This window comes from Trachypithecus francoisi, unplaced genomic scaffold (assembly GCF_009764315.1).
Source record: "Trachypithecus francoisi isolate TF-2019V2 unplaced genomic scaffold, Tfra_2.0 Lachesis_group13, whole genome shotgun sequence".
Taxonomy (NCBI): Eukaryota; Metazoa; Chordata; class Mammalia; order Primates; family Cercopithecidae; genus Trachypithecus; species Trachypithecus francoisi.
In genome coordinates this window covers 45,772,169-45,787,955 of record NW_022681458.1, presented here as the reverse complement: position 1 = coordinate 45,787,955, position 15,787 = coordinate 45,772,169, and the positions used below count along the sequence as shown (strand labels likewise).

General features: G+C 39.4%; 1 protein-coding gene across 1 annotated transcript in view; it reads right to left on the bottom strand.

Moving 5' to 3' along the window:
- The window catches only part of DNAH7 (dynein axonemal heavy chain 7), a 341,498-nt gene that overhangs the window by 208,818 nt on the left and 116,893 nt on the right, over positions 1-15,787 (bottom strand). Inside the window, exon 19 of the mRNA XM_033230791.1 lies at positions 14,051-14,237. Within this exon, the coding sequence (XP_033086682.1) occupies positions 14,051-14,237 (187 nt within the window). The remainder of the gene's footprint in view (positions 1-14,050; positions 14,238-15,787) is intronic.

Sequence of the window (15,787 nt, the reverse complement as noted above, 5' to 3'; positions counted from 1 at the left end):
TTCCTCCTTGTCTTCACCTGGTCCTTGTCCCAACCCCAGATGAGAAGCACAGGAGGAGAGAAGTAGAGTGGGAGAGCAGTCTCCATACCTCCCCACCCCTAGAACTTCAGGTTTACCTGCATTGTGGGGAAGAAGAGAGCTCAGAGTAGAACAGAAGACTGAGGTTTTGAAACAGGTACAACTAAGTCTTCATAGACAAAACTCTCTTAATAAGCAAAAGTGACTGAAAAATTCTGGAATTAGATTGAAAGATCAATAAGGGAGCCTCTCCGAGTGAGAAAGGGCACTGGTTGAGTATCGCTGGTAGCATGAATTATAAGATTATTTCATGTTTACACCTCAAGGAAACCAAGACATCTCAATACAGCCAATTTTATATATATATATCTATAGATATAGCTATAGATATGAAGTATTATAAAGTGTGTAAATATATTATATATATATATATAAAGTGTGTATATATATATATAAAATAGTATTTTTAGTAGAGACAAGGTTTCAGCATGTTGACCAGGCTAGTCTCGAACTCCTGACCTCAAGGTAATCCACCACCTTGGGCTCCCAGAGTGCTGGGATTACAGGTGTGAGCCAGATATCTTCTTTTTTTTAATTATTATTATACTTTAAGTTCTGGGATACATGTGCAGAACGTGCAGGTTTGTTACATAGGTATATATGTGCCATGGTGGTTTGCTGCACCTATCAATCCGTCATCTACATTAGGTATTTCTCCTAATGCTATCCTTCCCCTAGCCACCAACCCCCCAACAGGCCCCGGTGTGTGATGTTCCCCTCCCTGTGTCCATGTGTTCTCATTTTTCAACTCCCATTTATGAGTAAGAACATGTGGTGTTTGGTTTTCTGTTCCTGTGTTAGTTTGCTGAAAATGATAGCTTCCAGTTTCATTCATGTCCCTGTAAAGAACATGAACTCATCCTTTTTTATGGCTGTATAGTATTCCATGGTGTATATGTGCCACATTTTCTTTATCCAGTCTATCATTGATGGACATTTGGGTTGGTTCCAAGTCTTTGCTATTGTGAATAGTGCTGCAATAAACATAGGTGTGCATGTGTCTTTATAGCAAAATGATTTATAATTCTTTCGGTATATATCCAGTAATTGGATTGCTGGGTCAAATGGTATTTCTGGTCTTAGATCCTTGAAGAATCGCCACACTGTTTTCCACAATGGTTGAACTAATTTACACTCCCACTAACAGTGTAAAGGCGCTCCTATTTCTCTACAGCCTCTCCAGCATTGTTGTTTCCTGATTTTTTAATAATTGCCATTCTAACTGGTGTGAGATGGTATCTCGTTGTGGTTTTGATTTGCATTTCTCTAACAACCAGTGATAATGAGCTTTTTTTCATATGTTTGTTGGCCACATCAATGTCTTATTTTGAGAAGTGTCTGTTCACATTCCTTGCCCACTTTCTGAAGGGGTTGCTTTTTTTCTTATAAATTGGCTTAAGTTCCTTGTAGATTCTGGATATTAGCCCTTTGTCAGATGGACAGATTGCAAAAATTTTCTCCCATTCTGTAGGTTGCCTGTTCCCTCTGATGATAGTTTGTTTTGCTGTGCAGAAGCTCTTTAATTAGATCCCATTTGTCAATTTTGGCTTTTGTTGACATTGCTTTTGGTGTTTTAGTCATGAAGTCCTTGCCCATGCCTATGTCCTGAATAGTATTGCCTAGGTTTTCTTCTAGGGCTTTTATGGTTTTAGGTCTTACGTTTAAGTCTTTAATCCATCTTAATTTTTGTATAAGGTGTAAGGAAGATGTCCAGTTTCTATTTTCTGCACGTGGCTAGCCAGTTTTCCCAACACCATTTATTAAATAGGGAATCCTTTCCTCGTTGTTCGTTTTTGTCAGGTTTGTCAAAGATCAGATGGTTGTAGATGTGTGGTGTGATTTCTGAGGTCTCTATTCTGTTCCATTGGTCTAGATCTCTGTTTTGGTAGCAGTACCATGCTGTTTTGATTACTGTAGCCTTGTAGTATAGTTTGAAGTCGGGTAGTGCAATGCCTCTTGCTTTGCTCTTTTTTATTTGGATTGTCTTGGCTATAATGACTCTTTTTTGGTCCCATATGAAATTTAAAGTGGTTTTTTCTAATTCTTGAAGAAAGTCAATGGTGGCTTGATGAGAACAGCATTGACTCTATTAATCACTTTGGGCAGTATGATCATTTTCACGATACTGATTCTTCCTATCTATGAGCATGGAATGTTTTTCCATTTGTGTCTTCTCTTACTTCCTTGAGCAGTGGTTTGTAGTTTTCCTTGAAGAGGTCCTTCACATCCCTTGTAAGTTGTATTCCTAGGTATTTTATTCTCTTTGTAGCAATTGTGAACGGGAGTTCACTCTTGATTTGGCTGTTTGTCTATTATTGGTATATAGGAATGCTTGTGATTTCTGCACATTGATTTTTTATCCTGAGAGTTTTCTGAAGTTGCTTATCAGCTTAAGGAGATTTGCAGCTGAGACGATGGATTTTTCTAAATATACAATCATGTCATCTGCAAACAGAGACAATCTGACTTCCTCTCTCCCTATTTGAATACTATTGATTGATTGATTGATTGAGATGGAGTCTCACTCCATCACCCTGGCTGGAGTGCAGTGGTGCAACATCAGTTCACTGCAACCTCTGCCTCCCGGGTTCAAGCAATTCTCCTGTCTTAGCCTCCTGAAGAGCTGAGACTACAGTCACGCGCCACCACACCTGGCTAATTTTTGTATTTTTAGTAGAGATGGAGTTTCACTTTGTTGGTCAGGCTGGTCTCAAACTCCTGACCACAGGTGATCCACCCGCCTCAGCCTCCCAAAGTGCTGAGATTACAGGCATGAGCCACTGCGCCTGGCTTACTCTTTATTTCTTTTTCTTGCCTGATTACCCTGGCCAGAACTTCCAATCCTATGTTGAATAGGAGTGGTGAGAGAGGACATATTTGTCTTGTGCCGGTTTTCAAAGGGAATGCTTCCAGGTTTTGCCCATTCAGCATGATATTGGCTGTGGGTTTGTCATAAACATCTTATTATTTTGAAATACGTTCCATCAATACTTAGTTTATTGAGAGATTTTAGCATAAAGTGGTGTTGAATTTTATCAAAGGCCTTTTCTGCATCTGTTGAGATAATCAATGTGGTTTTTGTCTTTGGTTCTGTTTATGTGATGGATTACGTTTACTGATTTGTGTATGTTGAACCAGCCTTTCATCCCCGAGATGAAACTGACTTGATCATGGTGGATAAGCTTTTTGATGTGCTGCTGGATTCAGTGGTCTAGTATTTTATGGAGGATTTTCACATCAATATTCATCAGGGATATTGGCCTGAAATTTTCTTTTTTTATTGTGTCTCTGCCAGGTCTTGGTATCAGGATGATGCTGGCCTCATAAAATGGGTTAGGAGGGAGTCCCTCTTTTTCTATTCTTTGGAATAGTTTCAAAAGGAATGGTACCAGCTCCTCTTTGCACTCCTCTGGTAGAATTCGGTGGTGAATCTGTCTGGTCCTGGGCTTTTTTTGGTTGGTAGGCTATTAATTATTGCCTCAATTTCAGAACTTGTTATTAGTCTATTCAGGGATTCAACTTCTTCCTGGTTTAGTTTTGGGAGGGTGTATGTGTCCAGGAATTTATCCATTTCTTCTAGGTTTTGTAGTTTATTTGTGTAGAGGTGGTTATAGTATTCTCTGTGATGGTAGTTTGCATTTCTGTGGGGCCGGTGGTGATCTCCCCTTTATCATTTCTTTTATTGTGTCTATTTATTCTTCTCTCTTTTCTTCTTCATCAATCTGGCTAGCAGTCTATCTATTTTGTTAATCTTTTCAAAAAACTAGCTCCTGGCTGGGCGTGGTGGCTCACACCTGTAATCCCAGCACTTTGGGAGGCCAAGGCAGGCAGATCACAAGGTCATGAGATGGAGACCATCCTGGCTAACATGGTGAAACGCTGTCTCTACTAAAAATACAAAAACAAAATTAGCCAGGCGTGGTGGCAGGTGCCTGTAGTCCCAGCTACTCGGGAGGCTAAGGCGGGAGAATGGCGTGAACCCAGGAGGCGGAGCTTGCAGTGGGCCGAGATCGCGCCACTGTACTCCAGCCTAGGCGACAGAGTGACAGTCTGTCTCAAAAAAACAAAACAAAACAAAACAAACACACACACACACACACACACACAAACAGCTCCTGGATTCTTTTTGATTTTTTTGAAGGGTTTTTTTGTGTCTCTATCTCCTTCAGTTCTGCTCTAAGTTATTTCTTGTCTTCTGCTAGCTTTTGAATTTGTTTGCTCTTGGTTCTCTAGTTCTTTAAATTGTGATGTTAGGGTGTCAATTTTAGATCTTTCCCACTTTCTCTTGTGGGCATTTAGTGGTATAAATTTCCTTCTAAACACTGCTTTACCTGCATCCCAGAGATTCTGGTATGTTGTGTCTTTGTTCTCATTGGCTTCAAATAACTCTTTTATTTCTGCCTTAATTATTTACCCAGTAGTCATTCAGGAGCAGGTTGTTCAGTTTCCATGTAGTAGTGTGGTTGTGAGTTTCTTAATCCTGAGTTCTGATTTGATTGCACTGTGGTCTGAGAGACTGTTATGATTTCTGTTCTTTTGCATTTGCTGAGGAGTGTTTTACTTCCAATTATGCGGTCAAATGTAGAATAAGTGTGATGTGGTGCTGAGAAGAATGCGTATTCTGTTGATTTGGGAAGAGAGTTCTGTAGATGTCTATTAGGTCTGCTAGGTCCAGAGCTGGGTTGAAGTCCTGAATATCCTTGTTAATTTTTTGTCTTGTTGATGTGTCTAATATGGTGGGGTGTTAAACTCTCCCACTATTATGTGGGAGTCCAAGTCTCTTTTTAGGTCTCTAAGAACTTGCTTTATGAATCTGGGTGCTCCTATATTGGGCACATGTATATTTAGGGATAGTTAGCTCTTCTTGTTGCATTGATCCCTTTACCATTATGTAATGCCCTTCTTTGTCTCTTTCAATCTTTGTTGGTTTAAAGTCTGTTTAAATCAGAGTCTAGGATATCAGAGACTAGGATTGCAACCTCTGCTTTTTTTTTTTTTTTTCTTTCCATTTGCTTGGTAAATATTCCTCCATCCCTTTATTTTGAGCCTATGTGTGTGCTGGCACATGAGATAGGTCTCCTGAATATACCACACCAATGGGTGTTGACTCTTTATCCCATGTGCCAGACTGTTTCTTCTAACTGGGGCATGTAGCCCGCTTACATTTAAGGTTAATATTGTTATGTGTGAATTTGATCCTATTATTATGATTCTAGCTGGTTATTCGGCCCGTCAGTTGATGCAGTTTCTTCATAGTGTTGATGATCTTTACAATCTGGTATGTTTTTGCAGTGGCTGATACTAGTTGTTTCTTCCCATGTTTAGTGCTTCCTTCAGGAGCTCTAGTAAGGCAGGCCTGGTGGTGACAAAATCTCTCACCATTTGCTTGTCTATAAATGATTTTATTTATCCTTCACTTATGAAGCTTAGCTTGGCTGGATATAAAATTCTAGGTTGAAAATTCTTTCCTTTAGGAATGTTGTATACTGGCCCCTACTCTCTTCTGGCTTGGAGGGTTTCTGCAGAGAGATCTGCTGTCAGTTCGATGGGCTTCCCTTTGCAGTTAACCCGACCTTTCTCTCTGGCTGCCTGGCTGCCCTTAACATTTTTTCCTTCATTTCAACCGTCGTGAATCTGACGATTATGTGTCTTGGGGTTGCTTTTCTCAAGGAGTATCTTTGTGGTGTTCTCTGTATTTCCTGAATTTGAATGTTGGCCTGTCTTGCTAGGTTGGGGAAGTTCTCCTGGATAATATCCTGAAGACGGTTTTCCAACTTGGTTCCATTCTCCCCGTCACTTTCAGGTACACCAATCAAATGTGTAGGTTTGGTCTTTTCACGTAGTCCCATTATTTCTTGAAGGCTTTGTTCTCTCCTTTTCATTCTTTTTCTCTAATCTTGTCTTCATGCTTTATTTCATTAAGTTGCTCTTCAATCTCTGACATCCTTTCTTCCACTTGATCAACTTGGCTATTGATACTTCTGTATGCTTCACAAAGTTCTTGTGCTGTGTTTTTCAGCTCCATCAGGTCATTTATGTTCTTCTCTACACTGGTTATTCTAGTTAGCAATTCGTCTAACCTTTTTTCAAGGTTCTTAGTTTCCTTGCATTGGGTTAGAACATGCTCCTTTAGCTTGGAGGAGTTTATTACCTACCTTCTGAAGCCTACTTCTGTCAATTTGTGAAACTCATTCTCGGTCCAGTGTTGTTCCCTTGCTGGCAAGGAGTTGCAATCCTTTGGAGGAGAAGAGGCATTCTGGTTTTTGGAATTTTCAGACTTTTTGCACTGGTTTTTCCTCATATTCGTGGGTTTATCTACCTTTGACCTTTGGTCTTTGATGCTGGTGACCTTCGGATAGGGTTTTTGTGTGGATGCCCTTTTTGTTGATGTTGATGCTATTCCTTTCTGTTTGTTAGTTTTCCTTCCAATAGTCAGGCCCCTCTGCTGCAGGTCTGCTGGAGTTTGCTGAAGGTCCACTCCAGACTCTGTTTGCCTGGGTATCACCAGCAGAGGCTGCAGAACAGCAAAGATTGCTGCCTATTCCTTCCTCTGGAAGCTTCGTCCCAGAGGGGCACCTGCCAGATGCCAGCCAGATGGAGCTCTCCTGTATGGGGTGTCTGTTGATGCCTGTTGGGAGTATCTCCCAGTCAGGAGGCACAGGGGTCAGGGGCCCACTTGAGAAGTCTGTCCCTTAGCAGAGCTCAAGCGCTGTGCTGGGTGATCCATTGCTCTCTTCAGAGCCAGCAGGCAGGAAAGTTTAAGTCTGCTGAAGCTGTGCCCACAGCCACCCCTTCCCATGGGTGCTCTGTCCCAGGAAGATGGGAGTTTTATCTATAAGCTCCTGACTGGGGTTGCTGCCTTTCTTTCAGAGATGTCCTGCCCAGAGAGGAGGAATCTACAGAGACAGTCTGGCTACAGCGGCCATGCCGAACTGCAGTGGGCTCTACCCAGTTGGAACTTTCTGGCAGCTTTGTTTACACTGTAAGCCAGTTACATTAACAATAGTATTTATGTCCCATTTTTAGCCTCTGAGGTTTTTAAAAGAACCTTTATTAGGAACTCCTAAGAATGAAGGCAATAACCTTATGTACCAAGCAATTAATCCAGTGGCCTCTACTATACACATCATCTCATTAGACTTCCTAAGAGAATATGGGTATATGTTTATTTTCAGCTCTTTGGAGAGCATGAGCCAAAGCTTCCCTGAATACTAACATATGGTGAAAGAGAAAATGCAAAGCAGATGAGAAAGACAATGAAGTCTTAAGCAAAAGTAAATGAAGTGTTACTCTCCCCTCTCCAACAGAAAATACCTATTTATTTAGAAATGAGGGTAAGTGGCCGGGCACAGTGGCTCACGCCTGTAATCCCAGCACTTTGGGAGGCCGAGGTGGGCGGAGCACGAGGTCAGGAGATCGAGACCATCCTGGTGAACACGGTGAAACCCCGTCTCTACTGAAAATACAAAAAAATTAGCCAAGCATGGTGGCTGGTGCCTGTAGTCCCAGCTTCTAGGGAGGCTGAGGCAGGAGAATGGCGTTAACCTGGGAGGCGGCGGAGCCTGCAGTGAGTGGAGATCATGCCATTGCACTCCAGCCTGGGTGACAGAGTGAGATTCTATCTCAAAAAAAAAAAAAAAGAAATGAGGGAAAGTAATGTTTTTGTTTGTTTCCAGTGGTTTTACAGGATAAAAATATGCCTCCATTATTTACAAGGCTCAACATAGCTGCCCTTTCAAGGACCTGAGATATCTATAAAATTTCTTAGCAATATGGAATTTTGAAGAGTATTTTGATTACATATTGAAAAAGAATTTAATTTCTTAAATATACTAACTAAAAGAATACAAGTATCTACTTTTTGCTTTTTTTTTTTTTTGCCCTTTTTTGATTATTATTATACTTTAAGTTTTAGGGTACATGTGCACAACACATAGGTTTGTTACATATGTATACATGTGCCATGTTGGTATGCTGTACCCATTAACTAATTATTTACATTAGGTATATCTCCTAATGCTATCCCTCCCCTCGAACCCCTCCCCACAATAGGCCCTGGTGTGTGATGTTCCCCTTCCTGTGTCCAAGTGATCTCATTGTTCAATTCCCACCTATGAGTGAGAACATGCGGTGTTTGGTTTTCTGTTCTTGTAATAGTTTGCTGAGAATGATGGTTTCCAGCTGCATCCATGTCCCTACAAAGGACATGAACTCATCCTTTTTTATGGCTGCATAGTATTCCATGGTATATATGCGCCACATTTTATTAATCCAGTCTGTCACTGATGGATGTTTGGGATGATTCCAAGTCTTTGCTATTGTGAATAGTGCTGCAATAAACATATGTGTGCATGTGTCTTTATAGCAGCATGATTTATAATTCTTTGGGTGTATAGCCAGTAATGGGATGGCTGGGTCAAATGGTATTTCTAGTTCTAGATCCTTGAGGAATCGCCACACTGTCTTCCACAATGGTTGAACTAGTTTATAGTCCCACCAACAGTATAAAAGTGTTCCTATTTCTCCACATCCTCTCCAGTACCTGCTGTTTCCTGATTTTTTAATGATCGCCGTTCTAACTGGTGTCAGATGGTATCCCATTGTGGTTTTGATTTGCATTTCTCTGGTGGCCAGTGATGATGAGCATTTTTTCATGTGTCTGTTGGCTGTATGAATGTCTTCTTTTAAGAAGTGTCTGTTCATATCCTTTGCCCACTTTTTGATGGGGTTGTTTGTTTTTTTCTTGTAAATTTGTTTGAGTTCTTTGTAGGTTCTGGATATTAGCCCTTTGTCATATGAGCAGATTGCAAAAATTTTTCTCCCATTCTGTAGGTTGCCTGTTCACTCTGATGGTCATTTTTTTTGCCATGCAGAAGCTCTTTAGTTTAATTAGATCCCATTTGTCAATTGTGGCTTTGTAGCTGTTGCTTTTGCTGTTTTAGACATTAAGTCCTTGCCCATGCCTATGTCTTGATTGGTATTATCTAGGTTTTCTTCTAGGGTTTTTATGGTATTAGGTCTAACATTTAAGTCTCTAATCCATCTTGAATTAATTTTCATATAAGGAGTAAGGAAAGGATCCAGTTTCAGCTTTCTACTTATGGCTAGCCAATTTTCCCAGCACCATTTGTTAAATAGGGAATCCTTTTCCCTTTTCTTGCTTTGGTCAGGTTTGTCAAAGATCAGATGGTTGTAGATGTGTGGTATTATTTGAGGGCTCTATTCTATTCGATTGGTCTATATCTCTGTTTTGGTACCAGCACCATGCTGTTTTGGTTACTGTAGCCTTGTAGTATAATTTGAAGTCAGGTAGCGTGATGCCTCCAGCTTTGTTCTTTGGCTTAGGATTGTCTTGGCAATGTGGGGTCTTTTTTGGTTCCATATGAACTTTAAAGTAGTTTTTTATAATTCTGTGAAGAGAGTCATTGGTAGCTTAAATGGGGATGTCACTGAATCTATTAATTACGTTGGGCAGTATGGCCATTTTCACAATATTGATTCTTCCTATCCATCAGCATCGTATGTTCTTCCATTTGTTTGTGTCCTCTTTTATTTTGTTGAGCAGTGGTTTGTAGTTCTCCTTGAAGAGGTCCTTCACATCCCTTGTAAGTTGGATTCCTAGGTATTTTATTCTCTTTGAAGCTATTGTGAATGTAAGTTCGTTCATGATTTGGCTCTCTGTTTGCCTGTTACTGGTGTATAAGAATGCTTGTGATTTTTGCACATTGATTTTGTATCCTGAGACTTTGCTGAAGTTGCTTATCAGCTTACGGAGATCTTGGGCTGAGATGATGGGGTTTTCTAAATATACAATCATGTCATCTGCAAACAGGGACAATTTGACTTCTTCTTTTCCTAACTGAATACGCTTTATTTCTTTCTCTTGCCTGACTGCCCCAGCCAGAACTTCCAACATTATGTTGAATAGGAGTGGTGAGAGAGGGCATCCCTGTCTTGTGCCAGTTTTCAAAGGGAATGCTTCCAGTTTTTGCCCATTCAGTATGATATTGACTGTAGGTTTGTCATAAATAGCTTTTATTATTTTGAGATACATTCCATCAATACCGAATTTATTGAGTTTTTAGCATGAAGGGCTGTTGAATTTTGTCAAAGGCCTTTTCTGCATCTATTGAGATAATCATGTGGTTTTTGTCTTGGGTCTAACTATATTCTGGATTACGTTTACTGATTTCCATATGTTGAACCAGCCTTGCATTCCAGGGATGAAGCCCACTTGATTATGGTGGATAAGCTTTTTGATGTGCTGCTGGATTCATTTTGCCAGTATTTTATTGAGGATTTTTGCATTGATGTTCATCAGGGATATTGGTCTAAAATTCTCTTTTTTTTGTTGTGTCTCTGCCAGGCTTTGGTATCAGGATGATGTTAGCCTCATAAAATGAGTTAGGGAGGACTCCCTCTTTTTCTATTGATTGGAATAGTAGAAGGAATGGTACCAGCTCCTCCTTGTACTTCTGGCAGAATTCAGCTGTGAATCTGTCCATCTGGTCCTGGACTTTATTTGGTTGGTAGGCTATTAATTATTGCCTCAATTTCAGAGCCTGCTATTGGTCTATTCAGGGACTCAACTTTTTCCTGCTTTAGTCTTGGGACAGTGTAAGTGTCCAGGAAATTATCCATTTCTTCTAGGCTTTCTAGTTTATTTGCATAGAGGTGTTTATAGTATTCTCTGATGGTAGTTTGTATTTCTGTGGGGTCAGTGTGATATCCCCTTCATCAGTTTTTATTGCATCTATTTGATTCTTCTCTCTTTTCTTATTAGTCTTGCTAAAAGTCTACCAACTTTGTTGATCTTTTCAAAAAACCAGCTCCTGGATTCATTGAGTTTTTGAAGGGTTTTTTGTCTCTATCTCCTTCAGTTCTGCTCTGATCTTAGTTATTTCTTGCCTTCTGCTAGCTTTTGAATGTGTTTGCTCTTGCTTCTCTAGTTCTTTTAATTGTGATGTTAGGGTGTCAATTTTAGATCTTTCCTGCTTTCTCTTGTGGGCATTTAGTGCTATAAATTTCCCTCTACACACTGTTTTTAATGTGTTCCAGAGATTCTGGTATGTTGTATCTTTGTTCTCATTGGTTTCAAAGAACATCTTTATTTCTGCCTTCATTTTGTTATGTACCCAGCAGCCATTCAGGAGCAGGCTGGTCAGTTTCCAGGTAGTTGAGCGGTTTTGATTGAGTTTCTTAGTCCTGAGTTCTAGTTTGATTGCACTGTGGTCTGAGAGACAGTTTGTTATAATTTCTGTTTCTTTACATTTGCTGAGGAGTGCTTTACTGCCAACTATGTGGTCAATTTTGGAATAAGTGCGATGTGGTGCTGAGAAGAATGTATATTCTGTTGATTTGGGGTGGAGAGTTCTGTAGATGTCTATTAGGTCCGCTTGGTGCAGAGATGAGTTCAATTCCTGGATATCCTTGTTAACTTTCTGTCTCACTGATCTGTCTAATGTTGACAGTGGGGTATTAAAATCTCCCATTATTATTGTATGGAAGTCTAAGTTTCTTTGTAAGTCTCTAAGGACCTGCTTTATGAGTCTGGGTGCTCCTGTATTGGGTGCATATATATTTAGTATAGTTAGCTCTTCTTGTTGCATTGATCCCTTTACCATTATGTAATGACCTTCTTTGTCTCTTTTGATCTTTGTTGGTTTAAAGTTTATCAGAGACCAGGATTGCAACCCCTGCTTTTTTTTGTTCTCCATTTGCTTGGTCGATCTTCCTCCATCCCTTTATTTTGAGCCTATGTGTGTCTCTGCATGTGAGATGGGTCTCCTGAATACAGCACACTGATGGGTCTGACTCTTTATCAATTTGCCAGTCTGTGCCTTTTAATTGGGGCATTTAGCCCATTGACATTTAAGGTTAATATTGTTATGTGTGAACTTGATCCTGTCATTATGATGTTAGCTGGTTATTCTGCTCATTAGTTGATGCAGTTTCTTCCTAGCATCGATGGTCTTTACATTTTGGCATGTTTTTGCAGTGGCTGGTACCAGTTATTCCTTTCCATGTTTAGTGTGTCCCTTCCCCAGCCTTGCTGTCACCATGCAGTTAGATCTCAGACTGCTGTGCTAGCAAGGAGGGAGGCTCCGTGGGCATGGGACCCTCCAGGCCAGGTGTGGGATATAATCTCCCGGTGTACCATTTGCTAAGACCCTCTGTAAAGTGCAGTATTAGGGTTGGAGTTACCCAATTTTCCAGGTGTTGTGTGGCTCAGTTTCCCTTGGCTAGGAAAAGGAATTCCCTTGCCCTTTGCGCTTCCCAGGTGAGGCAATGCCTCGCCCTGTTTCAGCTCTCGCTGGTCAGGCTGCACCTGCTGACCAGCACCGACTGTCTAACAAGCCCCAGGGAGATGAACCCGGTACCTCAGTTGAAAATGCAGAAATCACCCATCTTCTGTGTTGCTCATGCTGGGAACTGGAGGCTTGAGCTGTTCCTATTTGGCCATCTTGGGCGCCCCCTGTCTCTACTACTTTTTGCTTTTTTAAACAACAAAAAAATTCTCCTTCATTACCTTCCAAACGAAAATATATCCATATTATGAGGATTTTGCACTGCCATAAGGAAACTATATATAAAAGACTGAATTTCTGAAATAAATTAATTAGAGATGATTGTGTTACAAAGCAACTTACTAATAGGTTCTTTAAATATGGAATTAATTCCAGTGTGATTAATTCTACAAAGGTTTGGTTTATAAAAAGATTTGTTTCAGGTACTATTATATAAATGAAGTAAAGATTAAATAAATAAAACGATGTCCATCTTTCTGAATATTTTCCTATCAAATCATATAGTTGACGTCAATACAGTATTATCAACATTTTGGATTATAGTAACAGCTCTTAAAGTTTAAATAACAATAAAGATATGCATATTTCTATTTCAGGGTAGGACATTTTAAAGATAATACTTATCCTACCTTATAGTATTATATTTTATCAAAATACCAATGCAGAAGTTTGTATTCATTTAATGATATGATTTAATAACTAACTTTTTTCTATTTTAATATTTAATGACACACAATCATGCTTCCGAGGCAGTAAATAAATGTATTCTGCCAGCCACAGTGGCACACACCTGTAATCCCAGCACTTTGGAAGGCCAAGACGGATGGATCACTTGAGGTCAAGAGATCAAGACCAGCCTGGCCAACATGGTGAAACCCCGTCTCTACCAAAAATACAAAAATTAGCTGGGCATGGTGGCACATGGCTGTAATCTCAGTTACTCGAGAGGCTGAGACAGAAGAATCACTTGAGCCTGGGAGGCAAAGGTTGCAGTAAGCCTAGATTGCACCACTGCACTCCAGCCTGGGTGACAGAGCGAGACTCCATCTCAAAAAAAAAAAAAAAAAAGTCCTCTGAATTGAACACAAAAGGTACTTTTTTTTAATGTTACCAGTTTTTATTAAATTCTCTCTTTAGTTTAAATTGTAAGTTCTCCTCCACAGTATTTGTGCATTTTTCTTTCTTTACTTCATCTTATTTGCATTTATTGAACTTTTTAGATATATTTATCTTTGCAACTCATCTGTTTTTAGGTTCCTACCAGAAAAATGTGTTGAGTCGTTGGCATACTGACATGTGTGCACCACAGTGAGTTTCAGTGGGTTGCATTCCATAACAAGACAGCCACAGAATAGATGGAGTCAGCAAGTACCTCGTACAGTGTCTTCCTACCAGAGTATCAGATAAGAACCAATAATAGAACCAAAGGTTGTTAAACAATGCAAATTTCAATTTGGACTTCAAGGAGTAATCAGGACAAAATATCTACTTTTGCTTGCGACATTTTCTGCTCCTGGCATTCTAAAATAATAGCTGAAAAGACAATGTACGTGTGAAACAGATAATGGCTTATTGGAAACAATAATGGTTTATATGGATTTCTGAAAACACAAATCATGTCACTTCAACCAAATAATGGCATTTTTGGAGATTTTTTCACCTACCTGCATGACAGTTCTCATTATATCTCTCCATGTCTTATCCACAGCTGTAAATCGTCTGCCTTCCTCAGGCATCTGGGACATAATGTCTGGAGAACTGAAAATGGGCTCCAGATATAGCCACGTGGCTTGGACCTTGAGCCATTCATCCAGAATCTCCTGAAGCAGTAGGAGCTTGCCCTCCCATTCTCTGAGGAGCAAAACACAGTGGCTCTTATTGACAGCAAACCAAGCAAATGTTTCAAATGACAAAATTCAAAACCACAACTAGACTGTCAATCTTGTATATAATGTTATATAACTGTATATAACCTTGTATATAATATATATAATATTCCAATTTCCATTCGAGTTGCATTTAAAGATAAATCACTAGATTTGTTCTATAAAATATGTTTAAAGATAACAATATAACATTTATGCTTATACAGATATACATGTTAAGATATACTTATCTACTGTTGGGCTGGTTTCTGTATACATCATAGCAATAAACCTTTCTGCTATCTAGTTCCATGACTAGAGAGTACAAATTGAAAAATGAGATTCTGTTGACAGTAAAGGTATTCCCAATCAAGGATACTCTGAGCTTCTGAGGAAAGATAGTTACATCCAATACTCCTTTCCTTCAACGCTCTTTTTTCCCCCTTAATTTGGGCCCCTTATTTCTAGAATAAAGCCTTTATTTCTAAAATATAGTTGACCCTTCAACAACACCGGTTTCAACTGTGTAGGTCCACTTTTACACGGATTTTTTTCAATAAAGGTTACATGGACTTTGCCTGATTCTCCTGTCTCCCCTTCCACCCCCTCCACCTCTTCTGCTTCTGCCATCCCTGAGACAACAAGACCAATCCCTCCTCTTCTTCCTTCTCCTCAGTATACTCTACATGAAGATGATGAGGATGAAGATCTTCATGATGACCACTGCCACTTAATGAATAGTAAATATATTTTTCTCATGATTTTCTTAACATTTCCTTTTCTCCAGCTTACTGTATTATAAGAATATAATATATAATACATGTAACATTCAAAGTATGCATTATATTATTTTAAAGGTTTCTGGTTAACAGTAGGCTATTTGTAGTTAAGGTTTTGAGGAGTCAAAAGTTATATGCAGATTTTCAACTGCGTGGGGAGTCAGCACCCCTAAAACCCTAAATTGTTCAAGGGTCAACTGTATTTCAATTTATAAAATGTAACTGGCATTTAAAGAAAAATCTACATACTCCAAAATAGTGTGGCATTCATGAGAAGGTAGAATATTTAAATTTACAATAGGTTATCAGTTCGTTTCTAAATATAGAGAATATACATAATGATTTAATTTACTCAAGAATATAATTACTCCATAAACTAATAATTTTACAAGCACAGTTCTGAGGTCTCTATGTGTTTACTCCATCATCATGTCAACTCTATGAGGTAGGGTCATCATAACATGTATTTATCAACGGAGAGACTAAGGCACATAGAGGCCACTGCCAGGCTCAAATTTAGCCAGAAAATAAACAATAGAGCCAAGATTTGAACTCAGACATTTGTAATTACTCTGCTATCAGAGATAACATAGTCATAAAGAAGAATTATTTATTAATAGCAACAGAACTTCACTTGAATCCGGGAGGCGGAGGTTGGTTGCAGGGATTGAGATCGTGCCACTGTACTCCAGCCTGGGCAACAGAGCAAGACTCCATCTCTAATTAATTAATTAATTAAATAGCAACAGAACTTAGA